Source organism: Aphelocoma coerulescens, chromosome 28 (genome assembly GCF_041296385.1).
Source record: "Aphelocoma coerulescens isolate FSJ_1873_10779 chromosome 28, UR_Acoe_1.0, whole genome shotgun sequence".
Taxonomy (NCBI): Eukaryota; Metazoa; Chordata; class Aves; order Passeriformes; family Corvidae; genus Aphelocoma; species Aphelocoma coerulescens.
This window is the reverse complement of record NC_091041.1, coordinates 6,801,196-6,814,955: the sequence shown is the minus strand read 5'-3', so window position 1 is coordinate 6,814,955 and position 13,760 is coordinate 6,801,196. Positions and strand designations below refer to the sequence as shown.

The window sequence follows — 13,760 nt, the reverse complement described above, 5'->3', positions numbered from 1 at the left end:
TCGCGGTTATAGCGCGCGCGCGGCGCGGCGGGGGCGCGTGCGGAGATGGCGGCGGGCGCGGCGGGAACGCGCGCGGTCCTGGCGCTGCTCGTCTTGTGCTCGATGGCCGCCGGCGCCGTGGGGACAAGTACGGACGGGGCTGGGGGGGGGCTCCGGGCTGGGGGGGACTCCGTTCAGGCGGCGCGGGGCGGCGGGGAGTTCGTGGGGGTCCACTGGGGCGCTTCGGGGAGGGTCGGACGGAGGGGTGTCCTACGGGGGCTCCGAGTGGCCTTGGCAGGATCCCGGCCCCGTGGGTGGGCTCCGGGCCGGGGCCGGGAGCGGCAAGCGTGGGGGGAGGAGCGGCGGCGCGGGCGCCTGCGGCGGGGCACGTCCGCGGCGGGCGGGGCCGGGGGAACGGAGGCGCCCCGGGGCTATCGGGGGATGGCCGGGCTGGGCCAGGCTCGGCGCTGCTGCCGGGCAATCCCGGGGCTCGGACGGATGATGCCCCGGCGCACCCGCGTGCTCACCGATCTCTTTAACCGGAGGGGGGACGGGGTTCGCCGGTGCTTTGAGCCGCGCTGGGTTGTTTTCTCCTTAGGAAAACCCAGGAGTTTATTCCCCCGCAGCCGCTTCTCCGGTTTCCACGGCTGAGGAGCAGCACCGGGTCCCCGGGCTTTAAACCCTAAAGACGTTGACGATAATCCCCGGGGCGGGAGCGGGTCCGGCGCGGGGCGGCGGCTCCGGAAGCCCCCGGGCGGGCGCTTAAAGCGCTTCCCGCAGGGGTGAGCGGGGTCTGATCTGTGCAGGGGCTCCACATCTTCCCCTTCTCCGGTTTCGGAGGAGCTCATGGCAAACCCCGCCGTGTTCTCCCCGCAGGACTCCGCAGCCTCTGGATCAGCCCCTCATGCACGAGGTGCAAATGGAAGAGGCTCGGTTTGGTCGCCAGTGGCAAGCAGCTGGTCCTGGCTGTTCGGCGTGTTGGGTGCTAAACAATTTGTAGCCTGTTTGTGCTTAATTCAGCATAGTAGAACCAAACTCTAGGAATGAAGGTGAAAGAGTGGGAGGATCCTGGAAGTGTCTGCTCTGATAGTTTCTTGCTACAGAATTGTATTTTAATTCTGCGGGGCAGAGCCTCCTCCTAAACCTCGCACTTATCACCTGGAGCTGCCCAGGTTGGCTGCATCCTGCTCCCTCTGGGGCTCTGAGAGCTTCCTGCCAGCACCCTCCTGCATGGGGACTGGCACCAGTGGGACGTGGAGGAGGCAGTTCCTATCCTGAGTCTGAAAAGCCCTGGAAGGACGAGCTGGCCCATCAGTTGTGTAATGCCCATGTCCTGCCTGGCCATGCCTGAGCTTGATGTGGAGCTGTGCTGGTGCCTTGAGGGAACAGAGTGGGGGCTGAAAAGTGGGGTTTGGCCTCTCAGCACTGTTTAGGTTTGGCTTTATGGAGCAGACTGGGTAGCAGCTCACCCCAAGGACCAATGGGTTGGAGCATAGGTCGCTATGTGCCTGGACTCTGTGCCCTCAGGGGGAGGGACTCTGACTTTGACCTGGCTGTGTGAAGCTTAAGGGCAGATTTTGCAGCTATCTAAAATGGTAAAAAGTGTTAAATCCTCAACTATCCCCTTCCCAAGCCAAGAAACAAAGGCCAGGCAGGAACAGGTGCCCTATGGGACAGTGGGGCTCTGGCCGAGCTCGGCCACCCCAAGCACGTCCCACTGCTGTTAACACCCCAAGGACTCCTCCCTCTGCGGGGGAGAGAGGTTGTTTTTAGTTTGAAGGTGACTCTGGAGAATGTTATCTGGTCTCTCTGCCTTCCCTGCTGTCCCGCTGGCTCAGATACCACGCTGTGCCTGGGGAAGCATCCGGCTCAGCTCTCTGAGGAGCGTCTGGGCTTTGGGAACCGAGTCCCACTTGCAGCCCGTCACCCTTTGGAAAATGTGGCAGCAGCCCCGATCGATCCCAGTGGGTTGGTGCTGGCCACACTCCTGTGCCTTGGGCTCGACAGGCGCCTTCCCCAGCCCAGAGAGCCCACGACTGGGATTGCCTGCTCCTGGCTTTCTGGTGGGGACAGGGAGGACATTAATCCCATGGGAATGCAAATGGTACTCGCTGTTGCTGCTGCTTGCTGGAGCCTTTTAACCTGTCTGAACTGCACGAGGTACCCTCTAACTCGGAGCAAATAACCTTGCACAGCTTATTTTGTCAGCGTACAGTAATCACCTTGTAGCTGTAAAACCCTTGATCTTTAGCAGCTCCCACTTTAACTCGGGCTGCAGCTGGAGTGGACGGGCTTGTACAAGTGCTGTGGGCTGTTCCAGGGCTTGTCAGGGTTGGGAGTGTTTGATCACAGGCCTGTGGTGTGAAAAACGCCTTCTGGCACGCAGGTCAGTGGTTCTGGGAGTGGAAGCCAGCTGATACCCCCATCCCATAACATCTCTGGGTACCCCTGAACCTCCCACTTGGTTAAAATTAGTGTCTGCCCTCTCCTGAGAGTGCCTTGGTCACAGATGAGGGTCCTTTCTCTTTCAGGCATGCTTATTCTTCAAGACTTTCAAAGCTTTAGTAGGTAAAGCTAGTTTTTCCTTTGAAAAATGTGGAATTGACTTCTTTAGGAGTCAAGCTTAGCTTACAGGCTAACTTGTGTCTTCCTTGTGTTTGAGCAAACTTGGGTTTGTGACACTGATTTGTTCCTACTCTCACAAAAAGCAGCCTTAGGATTTCTTGTTAAAACATCTTCAGGCATTCAAAACCCCCAAAAAAACTTCTCCTAAGCCCACCTCCTCTGTGCCTGTACATCGTGGTGCATCCATGGAGGGTTGTGTATAATCACAAAGTGCTTTTAACTGAGCAAATTAATTCCTGGAAGATTCTTAGGGTGTGAGCTGCCTGTTAGCACAGGAAGGATGTATCTCAAGCTGAACTCCTTCTGAAATGTGGCCGGGGGTGAGTCACGTAGTGACCTTGACCTGTGCCTGATGGCTTTTCCCAAAGTGGAGCTGCTGAGCCTCCCTTCCTGCCTGCCCTGGGAAGGGCTCCTGGGGCTGTGGCCGCTGCCCCATGCCTGCCCTGGAGCCCGAAGGCACTTGGCAGCTCCGCTCCCTGCAGCTCATGGACTGACCTTTGGACTGGCTGATTCCAGCACTGAACCCTCCGGCCTCTGTCTGCAAGACAGAGTGAAAAATACCCAAATTCCATCCTGCAGCTGCTGCCTGTGCCTCTGGTCTGTTTGTTGCCAGTTCACCTCTGCAGGCTGGTCTTGCCCGAGATGAAAAGTCAGATTTCACTGTTTGTATGACAACAAATTTACACATTTCCTTGCCTGGCTCGTGACGTCTTGCAGACTGCAAGACTTTCCTCGTCCCCTAGAAAAGTTCTTACCATTGGGGTTGTGCTCAGGAGCTCCTGCTGGGCACCTTGGGGAGCTGAGGGATGGAACACGGGTGTGAGCAGGCGAGGGGCCCGTACGTGTGGCTGTGCCACAGCGCAGCGAGGGGGGGCCTGGGCCCCGGCCAGCTCTGAATTACAGTCAGGCAGCCCGGGGCTGTGCAGCGAGGGGGAATGGACACGTTCCTCCTGGGGCCACAGGGGCACAGTGAAGCCCTTTTCCCATTGGGGTTGTCTTAATCAAACTGGCTGGGAGAGGGCTCGGTCAGGGTCCTGCTGCCTCACTGTCCCCAGCCTTCCATGGTGACGTGACCTGTGCAGCACCTTGCCAGATCACAGGCTGGGGAATATGCAGGCTGTGTAAGCCCTCAAAACACAAATCTGGTGTTTCCATCCTGAACTGCATGCACTGGGGGCTGGACAGGGGTCAGGGAGCGTTGCAGCCCTTGGACTGTCTGTCAGAGTGGGTGGGCGATGCCAGGGGTGTCCAGTTTGGATAGTGGCGCACACCAAGTGCTGGTTTTGTCTGCGCTGGTTTTGCAGCGGAGCCGCAGGAAATGCAAGCGAGCAGCCCTATCTGAGCCAGGCAGAGTTCAGAGTGTGGAGGGGAGGGAGGAAGGAAAGAGTGCACTGATTTGGAGACAGTGTGCAGCCTCTTCTCAGTCACCAAGGGTTATTTTTGCTTGTGGAAGGTGAATTCTTGCTTTGCACTAACACTTTGCACTAATACCTCTTCAACTCATAGCTGGTTTTATAAAGTCACCGCTGTCTCAAAAGAGACTGACTCAGGACAGCGTGGAGTTGTACTGCGAGGCGATTGGCCATCCCATCCCCGAGATCCAGTGGTGGTTTGAGGGGAACGACCCCAATGAGACCTATGCTCAGCTCTGGGATGGCGCACGGCAGGACCGTGTCAAAATCAACGCCACCTACAACCTGCACTCTACCAGCACCATCTCCATCGCAAACCTCACGAGCGACGACTCGGGCATGTATGAGTGCCGGGCTAGCAACGACCCCGACCGCAACCACTTGTCGAAGAGCCCCAAAGTCAAGTGGATCCGTTCCCAGGCGAACGTTTTTGTCATCGAACGTGAGTGGCCACACCGAGGCCTTGGCACTTGCTCGGACACTGGTGTCTTGAGTCTCCCGCCATGCTCACCCCTGCACCTGTGTCCTGTGGCTCCCGAAAGCTCCCCCCACCTTCCCACCCCAGCTGTAGAACTGAGAGACTCCCACCCTCTGTCAATCTCCCCACCACCTGTGACTTGACCTGAAATGGCCCTGCTCAAAAAGGGTTGTGGCTTCCCAACCAATTCGCCCTCCAGCAATCCTGCGCCTTTTTCCGGAGCCAAAGAACCTGGAACCTGCCGCTTATCCCTGAGCGCCTCCGAGCCCTGGTGCTGGCTGCAGAATTGAGCCTCGATTCTGTGGTCGACTCTGCCCTAACCACCACTGACCAGCGGCCCCTCCCTGCGGCTCATACAGCTCCCGCTCCTTCCAGCAGCCCTGCTTTGAGCTCGCTTCCGTGCTGGTGAACCCAGACTGTTGGGGAAACAAATCTTGCTTTGAGGTCTGACATTGCAACCGTTTTTGAAATGGCCGTGTCTGCGTGACACTTGAGTGTGATGTCCTTGCTTGTCCCGTGGACGTGGCCGGGTTCCCTCTCGCAGAGCGAGCAGGCGAACGCCGGAGCGCCCCGGCTGCTTTCGGTGATAGAAACCTGGGAGGGAGATTAAAGCCCTGCTGAGGTCTTCCCATGAATCCTGGAGTTAGGAGAGCTGCCTTTTCAGCAGAAATGCGCTAGGGAGTACAGGACTCCAGCAGAACCCTTCTTCCAGTGGAATTTGGATAGGGGGAAAAGGAAAATGCCTGTCAGCCCTGGCAAAAACTGTTCCTTCCGAGGGATGGAGACGGGGTGGAAGGGTAGGGACTGTAGTGGCACTTGGGGCTGTGTAATGGTGCTGCTGGTGGCAGCTGCCTTCTCGGACAGCCTCCTACAAGTAGAAATGCCTGAGTCATTTTAGGTTGCATAATTTACTGCTGCCTGGCACATCGAGACCCAGGACCTCTCGGAGTCACAGCTCTGTGTTCTCCCTGGAGTCATTCTAACTAAACTCTTTGGGCTGCCTCAGGTGATGCACGTATTGCTGCCACATGATCTTGTCTGCTCCCCCTCACAACAGAGGGTCCTGGCTGCCCTCTGTGCTACCTGGAGGTGTCTGAAGCTGCTCAGGTGCTGGGAGGTGTTGACACAGGAGCTCTGTGGCAGCTCACAGCAGCGGAGAGCCGTGCTCTGCCCTTCAGAGTGACCTTTTCCATTGCTTATTGAGCACTGGGCTCTGCCGGGGCTGCACCCGGGGTAGGGACAGCGGAGGCTCTGAGTGATGCAGGACATGGCAGTGATCCTGCTCGTGGGGGGAGCAGCTGCAGGGCCAGTGTGGCCATCCCAGGTCCACTCAGGCCTGGTCACCTGGCGTTGGGGACTCTGGTGCTGGCACAGTCAGGTCTGGTAGGGAGCTGTATGAAGGTAAGTGGAAGCTGGGAATAGAGACAAGGAGCCGTGGGGTTTGTATTGCAGGTTCTTGGGCACCACATCGGCTCTGCCGTACCCCAGGTTAACTTAAATCCAATTCTTTATGAATGCAGGTCCAGAAATTGCTACTCAAGTCTCTGAGAGTTCTGGCAAGCTGACCCTCAGCTGTAACGTGTCTGCACCATACTTCGCCATCATGGGCCACAAGTGGATACATGGGGGGAAGGTCGTGGAGGAGGATAAGGACACGAGTGCTTTCACCAGCTACGTGTGAGTGTCGGGGCAAGGTCAGAACCTGAGCATGGGCAGGGTTTTTTCCCAGAAAGCAGCTGGTGTTTGCTGTCAGCTGGAGCCAGCGCTGAATTCTCACAGCCCTGCTGATGGGATGGGGCTTTGGGACTGTGGAGCATAAGATGAGTTAAACAGAGTTTTGGTAAGGCCCAACACTCTCCTTTATGAGGAGGAGGGGAGCAAAAAGGAGGAGGAAGGGGCAGGTTTGTGCCACAAATATCATCTTAGAAAGAGATTTAGTGATTTTAAGGAGGTGTTCAGCTGGACTATGGTTATTCAGTGTTCCAGAGCTGTTCCCCCAGAGCTTTGAAGGAACCCTGCTCTGGGCAGGCCACCAGCTCCCCACTCCCTGTGCATGGAGTGAGAGGCTCCAGTGCATGTTGTCTCTCCTTGGGGCTTTATATCCTTTCCCAGAGTCCGGCCGTTCTCCCAGAAGGAGCTGGGGAGCTGTGGCGGGCCGTGGTCCGTGCTGGGTGCGGGAATACCGGCCTTATTGTGGCAGTGCAGTGAGCTTTCCTTTCTGATTACAGTCAGGCCTGGCTGGCACTGACCCAGCAGCTGTGGAGGCATCGTGTCCCTTTGTATGGCAGTGCCGACGTGCCTGTCTCCCCATAGCAACAGGGAGCTGAACAAGGATTAAAGTATTTATAACCCAGCCTCCCTCGCGTGACCTCAATTCCTCAGCTGAGTGGTTTTTGGAAGTGGGAAGCGCCGTGCACGGCAGAACTAACAAACAGCCCCTTGTCCCAGTGCAGCCATGGGACAAACTCTGTGGGCCCCTTCCCTCGAGTGGATATTACTGAGCAGCAGAATAGGATGTTTGTTGCAGGGCTGCATAATCCACTAAATCTCATTGCAGCAGCTTTACAGGAAGGAGAATGTGAGAGTTTTTCCCAATGCGGGGATCAATCCCGGAGCAGCCCGGCCTGGGTGATCTTTGGCACTGCTTTGCCCTGTGTTTCACTGGGCTGGAACAGCGATCACCGGCTTGACAGACCCGTGTCACGTGTGGTGCACGTGGAACCCTCTTCTGCCACCCTCAGTGTGTGAGGAGAGGAAAGCTGGGTTGCTGTAGGTGCACGGTGCAGCACAAATACTCTGCTGGAATGGGGGACATTTACTATGGAGAAGGTCACTGATGCTTGTGGGTGTGTGATTCCATGGGTCTGGGGGTCTGTGTCTGTGGATAGGTTGTGCTGGATGCTTACCTGAATCCCGTTTTTGTAGAATCAATGGGAAGAGGGAGGAGCACTCCGGCATCTATGAGTGTGTCTATGAAGCAAACCCGCAGATAAGAGGACAACTGAATATTTCGGGTAATTTAATCTGTTTGCTCCTGGGGTCTGAGGAGGGGCGTGGGGAAGCGGTGATCTCCTGACCACTGTGCTGAGGTGTCTTTTCAGCTGCTCAAAAAGCTGCTCCCAGCCCTTATCTGGCTGCAGGGCTCTGCTCTCTGAGAGGCAGTGCCCTTATCAGGCCATTCCAGCGTCTGCAGGGTCAGCCCTGAGATCCTGCATTAAACCAGCCTTCTGTGGGCTTGTTCCCACAGGAATAATGGACAGAGATAATGCCCACTTTAGAGCCTTTCCTGAAGCAGCTTGATGCACTTTCCTCTCTGAAAATGCCAAACTAGTGAGAGGAGCAGCCTGACTGAGGTTTTGGGGTAGCTGATTTTGGTGAGGTGGGCTGCAGGAACCACAAATCTATGTGATTTCTCTAACAAGATGTCCAAATTTTTTTTTTTCCTCTTGCCTAGTTGCCCCCCAGGTGGTGGCCTACAAGAAGTCCGAGCATGGGAATGAGGGGGACACGGGTGTGCTGGTGTGCAAGAATCCCTCTTTCCCTGCTGTCACCACTTGGTCCTGGCAAAAAAGTGGCCACGGGGTGAGTGCTGTGGTTTGCCTCCTTCTGCCCTCCTGCCTACCTCGCTGCCCAGCTCCTGTGCCACCGGAATTGTTGCAAAGCTCAGCTCTCCCAGCACGGAGGATTTCTGTGGTGGTCAGTCAGCACTACCCTGAGACCCCTCTTCTTCCTCCTCCCTCCAGCTCCTCGAGAACGCCTCTGGGCGATACATCATCAAGTCCAGTGGCAACAAGACAGAGCTACGCATCCTTAAACTGGATATTGAGCAGGACACGGGCGACTATTTCTGCAATGGCACCAACTCGATCGGCACCGGGGATGCCATGGTGAACCTGCGCGTCCGCAGCCGCCTGGCAGCGCTCTGGCCCTTCCTGGGCATTGTGGCAGAAGTCCTCGTTCTTGTCACCATCATCTTCATCTATGAGAAGAGGAGGAAGCCAGATGAGGTTCCTGATGGTAAGAGGCACCTGGGTTTGAATCTTTCCGAGGAAATCAAGTAACTTGCAGGGTGCAGGCAGGATGGGCTTGTAGGGAGTTCTGAGGTCCCTTTCTCAGAGGAGGGGTGGTTTGAGGGTACTTGAGAAGCCAGTCTGTACCATGCCACTTCAGCCATGAAGCTGCCTGTAATTGTGCTGTTCCACAGTCCTGCAGTGAGATCTGGAGCAAGAGAGGATTCTGTGCAGGTCAGCCTGACCCTTTGCCTCACCAGTTCCTCTGCTCTTTGCTCAAGTGCTGCCCATGAGTGTCTGTGGGGCTGGATTTGCTTTGGCAGCTCCCACTCTGGACAAGGTGGTTTGTAAATAAGTACCAGAGCTTTTGTGGTGCTGCAGAACTGGGAGGGACTGTGTCAGTGGCTCTGTAAAACCAGGCTTAGCTTAATTTATGTTCAGTTCAGGATGTTTTGGGTCATCAGATCCACACATCCTGGATCTCAAAGACCCGGTACTATGTTTAATCTGTTCTGGAAGCACCAGCTCCTCCCTTTCCTTATCTGTGAGGATCTGCATTGTGTCAGCTCATGGCCTCCTTTATCTGATCCCTTGAACAATGCAGTGTGAATGCTCTGTATCCTTCCTGCCCGGGATCCTGCAGGGCCCCTGGCCCCCTTCGAGGGATCGGGCTCAGGAGAGGTGCAGCAGAGGGGCTAAAGGTCAGATCCCTTCCCTGACTTCAGGGCTCTGAATTCCACTCCAGGCAGTTTCATAGGCAGATGTTTTGCCCTCTGACACGCCTGGCTGGAAGGCAGGTGCTGTCTTAAGGATGTTGTAGCTGCATCTTCCAGCAAAAACACTGTGGTGTGATCTGGTTTGTGATGGCATCGGTCCAGTCCAGGTCTGTGGGGTGCTGACTTGCCAGAGCTGTAGCAGATGCTTTGACAGACAGGTGAATGTGCTGAAATGTCCTGATGCTCCTTGGCCAGAGGAGCTCAAGTTCCCAAGTGCTCCTGGATGAGGATACAGCATCACACCCCTTTGGTAAACACAAACGGCTTTACACTTCCCTGGGATAAAGTGGTTGTCTCTGCCCCAAAGTCTCTGTAGCTTTGCCCCTCCTGAAAGGTGACAGTGACTGTCTGACCCAGTTCCCCCCAGTACTTTCTGTGAACTGGACACTCCTGTCACCTGACATGGGGTGGGGACAGTCTGGCCTGTCTTTGGGGTGATATCCTTGCTGGTGTTACCTATCCACTCTTCCTTTCTCTGCTGCTGGGTGCCACCTCACATGGTAAGTAGAAGGTAGTTCCAGCCATGTGTCTGCCTCCGTCCTCTCACCAGCTATGAGCAGATCCTGGTGCCCAGGCCAGCCCCAGTGCCCGGAGCGTGGGACTCGAGGGGATCCAGGGCTGGAGAAGAGGTGATGGGGAGCAAAGGAGACAACTGGGAGCCTCCTGTTGGGAGGTGGGAGATCTCAGGGTGCTGGTGAAAGGCTGCAGGGCTTGGCACGTGTTGGCAGAGGTGTTTCCTTAGTTGTGCCGCTCAGAGCATGTGTGCAGTGTTTGTTTTGATATCACAACATGGGGGGAGGGAGAAAGGCTTCCTGCTGCTGCTGCTTAAAGCCCCATTCCTGAAACATCCTGTTTGGCTTCCCCTTTTCCTGCTGTGAGTATGCTGGGATCTGGGAGCCATCCCAAGTCCTGGTGCTGTGGGGACGAGCACAGGGGATGGATCAGGGCAGCCGATCTCACCAGAGGAGCTCTACCCTCCCCAGTTTTAAGTCGTGGTGGAATGGCTGCCTGGAATGCAGTTCCCACTGCTTTAAGGGGAGGCAGAGGTCACTTTGCATGTCCTATTCCCTGACTGTATTTTGTTTTTTCTTTCTGTGCTCTCCTGAATGTGAAGATGATGATGGAGGCTCTGCACCACTGTGAGTACCTTGCCTCTTCCTTTTTAGCCAGATTTGTACTGGCAGATCCCATCCAGCCAGGGAATCTGCTCCGAAGATAAAAGCTGGCTGGCGTGGGATAATACTCAGTGTGCTGGGCAGGGAGATGTCCCCCCGTGGTGCATTTAATGTCCCCATGTGTGAACCACACATACCTGGGGGTGGCACCTGGGGTGGCACCGGTGCCTGACACCGCTCTGGGATCTGATCTGCACCCTCTGCTTGGACCTGAGTGACATTAATGGGTGAGGGGTGGTGGGGGGGGAACTTTCTGCTCTCCCTTTCCTCAGACCCCTTCTCCCTTCCCAGGAAGAGCAATGCCACAAACCACAAGGACAAGAACGTCCGCCAGAGAAACGCGAACTAAGAGCGGGGCCGGGTGAGTGCCTGGGCAGAGCCTGGAGCAAGAGCTGCAGTGTCTGAGTCTGCTGAGGGTCTCTGGGAGAAACCAGAGGCTCTTCTGGCCCACCATGGGCTCCAGCAGCCCCTTCTAGCCCAGTACTGGTGCAACAGGGTTTATCTAACTGATTTTTCTTTCTCTCCTGCCAGGTGATGTGTAGATGAAGAACTCATCTGGACAATTTTGTTTTCTTCTAATTTTTTGGTAAAATAGCACCATGGAATATTCTAGTGCGTCCTTGCGATTCAGTTACTTCACTTTCTAAAGAAACTTAAGTTGTAGAGTATAAAATACACTTTTTTTTTTTTTTTTTTTAAAGAGTCGTGGGAGGGTTTTTCTACCTGTAAATGTAAATCCTTTGTTCCTGGTAGTCTAGGTCTCTGGCTGTCTCTGTCCTAGGTTATTTCGTGTTGGTACAGAGTGGGGAGGGGGGGTGGGAGTGCAGCTGTGTCCCACGTGCTTGTGGGGGTGAGGGAGGAGCTGCTTTGGTGACTGTTGGGAGACAACCTGATCTGACCAGAGGGTTCAGAAAGAGGGTTCTGTGTCTTTCCCAGCGCATCACCAGGAGCAAGGCTGCACCTTTCCCTGGCAAAGGGCACGTTCCTGGCATGTCCCTGTCAGGCAGATTCCCAATCAGCTCCTGCCGAGCTGTTCTTGGTTACTCCAAACCAGGCAGCCCAGGAGCTGAACGCTGGATAAATGATTGCTGTAACTTATTCCATGGGTTGTTCATGTCTCTGCAGTGGGGAGGGGGCAGGCTGAGCCGGGGCTGGGGGTGGTTTTAAGGTTTTAACAGCGTGTGCTTGTGCTTGAGCCTTTGCGGTGTGTGCGGGACGTGAGGGGCCTGTGAACAGACAAGTGCTCAGGGGGGAGTCTTAACACCTTTACTGCTGGGTAGCATTGAACTGTTCCATCTGTTAACACTTCACAAATAAAGATGATTCCTCTCTCTTTTTTCCACCTCTGGACTCTGGTCTCTTCCCTCCAGGCCCCCATATCCTCTGGCTGCAGAACATGATGCTGTGTCTCAGTTTGGTGCCAGCTCTGGCTGCCCTCTTAACTGCTGAGGAGATGCAGCTCGACGGGTGTAAAAGCCTTCGTGGAGGGGAGGGAGGGGTGTTCCCTGCTCTGCAGAGCCTGGAGGAGTGTGGGGCCCTGGGGCACACTTGCCTGTGTGGGACAGTCTCACCTTACCCCCCTCCACGGTTCCTGTGCCTGTGGGTTCAAGGATCAGCCCCAGCCTTCAGGAGCCCTCAGAGGCCCTGCTGTTTGTGTGTCTCGTGCTTCTCCAAGCAGGTTTTCTAGGTTTGTTTGGTTTTTTCCTGCCCTTTGCAGCAGGAGAGAGCAAAGGTGTGACTTTTGTGCACAGAGCAGGGCCCTGGGGCCAGGACAGGATCTGGTGGAGTCCCTTCTCTGCTGGCAGCCCGGAGTGGAGGGGCCTTCTGCCACATTCCTGCCCCTGGACAGGCAGCAGAGGCCATGGGCTACCCTGTGCTCCCAGCTGGCCTAAGGTGCCCCTGCCTGCTGTGCTCCTTGGCAACTGACTGAACCATGGCCTTGCTCTGTAGCCAGACACTTGTCCCTGCCTGGAATGGGACAAGGGGGGAGCGTGGCTGTGGTGGCCACCCTGTGCCCAGAGAGGTGGTGGCAGGCCTGGTGGCAGTGCTGGCAGCCTGGTGCCATGGTGCCTGGGTCTGTCCTGCCCGTGCCTCTGCCTTGCTGTGCTGTGTAAATGGGTTACACAAGGCTCTCACAGCCCCGGCCTTGTGCCATCCTGGTGAAAAATCAATATGTGTCTTAATTTCCTTGATGAGGATTGTGGGACCTGTCTGACCCTGCGCTGGGCCAGAGCACAAAGCATCACTTGTCCCTTTTGTTTGGCTGGGGAGGGACAGGGGGACAACAGCCCCAGGAGCTGGGCAGGGGCTGGAGCGGCATCGTGCTGCCCTCGGCTGGGTTGCAGTTGCCCTGGTGAGCTGTGGCACAGCTCTGCCACGGGCCCAGGGGCTGCCACATCGAGCCTTGGGCAGGGATGGCACAAACACCCCTGGTGTGGTGCCCCATTCTGTTCCAGAGAGAGAGAGGGTGCTCCGGGTGCCACGGGGACCCTGCTCAGCCCCTGCTTCACGACGCCTCGGGGTGAGCCCTGAGCTGCTGCCTCACTTCTCGCCTCCAGCATCTCCAGCCTCGCCTTCAGGTTAACCTGAGTCAGTGTCTCCATTGGCTGGGGGCAGCTGAGGGGCTGGTTTGGAGAACTGGGCTGCTCCTGGAGGCAGCCGTGCCAAGCCCGGGGCGTGACACTGCAGAACGCGGCCGCTGCGGTCCGCAGCGCGACTTTTGGGGTGTCTCCTGCCGTGGGGCTCAGAGCAGGGTCCGCGGCTCTTGGTCCCCGCCCCGGTCACGGCGCTGGCTCCGCCGCGGCCGCGCTCCGGGTGCGCTTCTGTCCCGTGGCACCAGATGGTGCCACCGCCGCGGCCGCGCTGCCCACGCGGCTCCGTGACCCGATGGGTCTCGCCCAGAGCCACGGGATCGGGATGGGGCGGCTCCGGCCTCGTGCGCGGCTGCTCAGGGGTGCTCGGGGCTCACCCGGGCTGCTCACTCCGGCGATCCCCGACCCCTCGCAGTCCGGGGGAGCCGCAGCCGGACGATGCCGTTCCCGGGGCAGAGGGCAGGAGGTGACGGTCCCGATGCTCTGTTCCCAGAGCATCGGCCCCGCTGGCGGGTGTCCGGTACCCAACTTCGGGTGCTGGCCTTGTCCTGGGGCGCCGGTCCGGGATCTCCATCCCCGGGTATACCTCGGGGGGTTCCTCCTTGTAGTGGTTTGGTCTAAAATACTCATTACTGCCAGCTCGGTTCAGAGGGGGCTGGAGGGGTGGGTCCCTGGGGAGGTGAGAGGGCAAAGCTCCCGCATCTGGCGAGGCGA

General features: G+C 57.0%; 1 protein-coding gene across 2 annotated transcripts; it reads left to right on the top strand.

Moving 5' to 3' along the window:
* The first annotated feature begins 8 nt into the window (after window positions 1-8).
* Window positions 9-11,797, top strand: BSG (basigin (Ok blood group)). 2 transcript variants are annotated; one of them, XM_068996864.1, is made up of 9 exons: window positions 9-127; window positions 4,111-4,458; window positions 6,015-6,171; window positions 7,420-7,508; window positions 7,949-8,076; window positions 8,238-8,511; window positions 10,395-10,419; window positions 10,747-10,816; window positions 10,987-11,797. In XM_068996864.1, exons 1-8 carry the CDS (start codon window positions 46-48, stop codon window positions 10,802-10,804), a joined length of 1,161 nt encoding a protein of 386 aa, XP_068852965.1. In that variant the 5' UTR covers window positions 9-45; the 3' UTR covers window positions 10,805-10,816; window positions 10,987-11,797. The 2 variants fall into 2 exon arrangements, with proteins under 2 accessions (XP_068852965.1, XP_068852963.1); XM_068996862.1 differs by lacking the exon at window positions 4,111-4,458 and having other exon boundaries at window positions 15-127.
* Window positions 11,798-13,760: the final 1,963 nt, after the last annotated feature.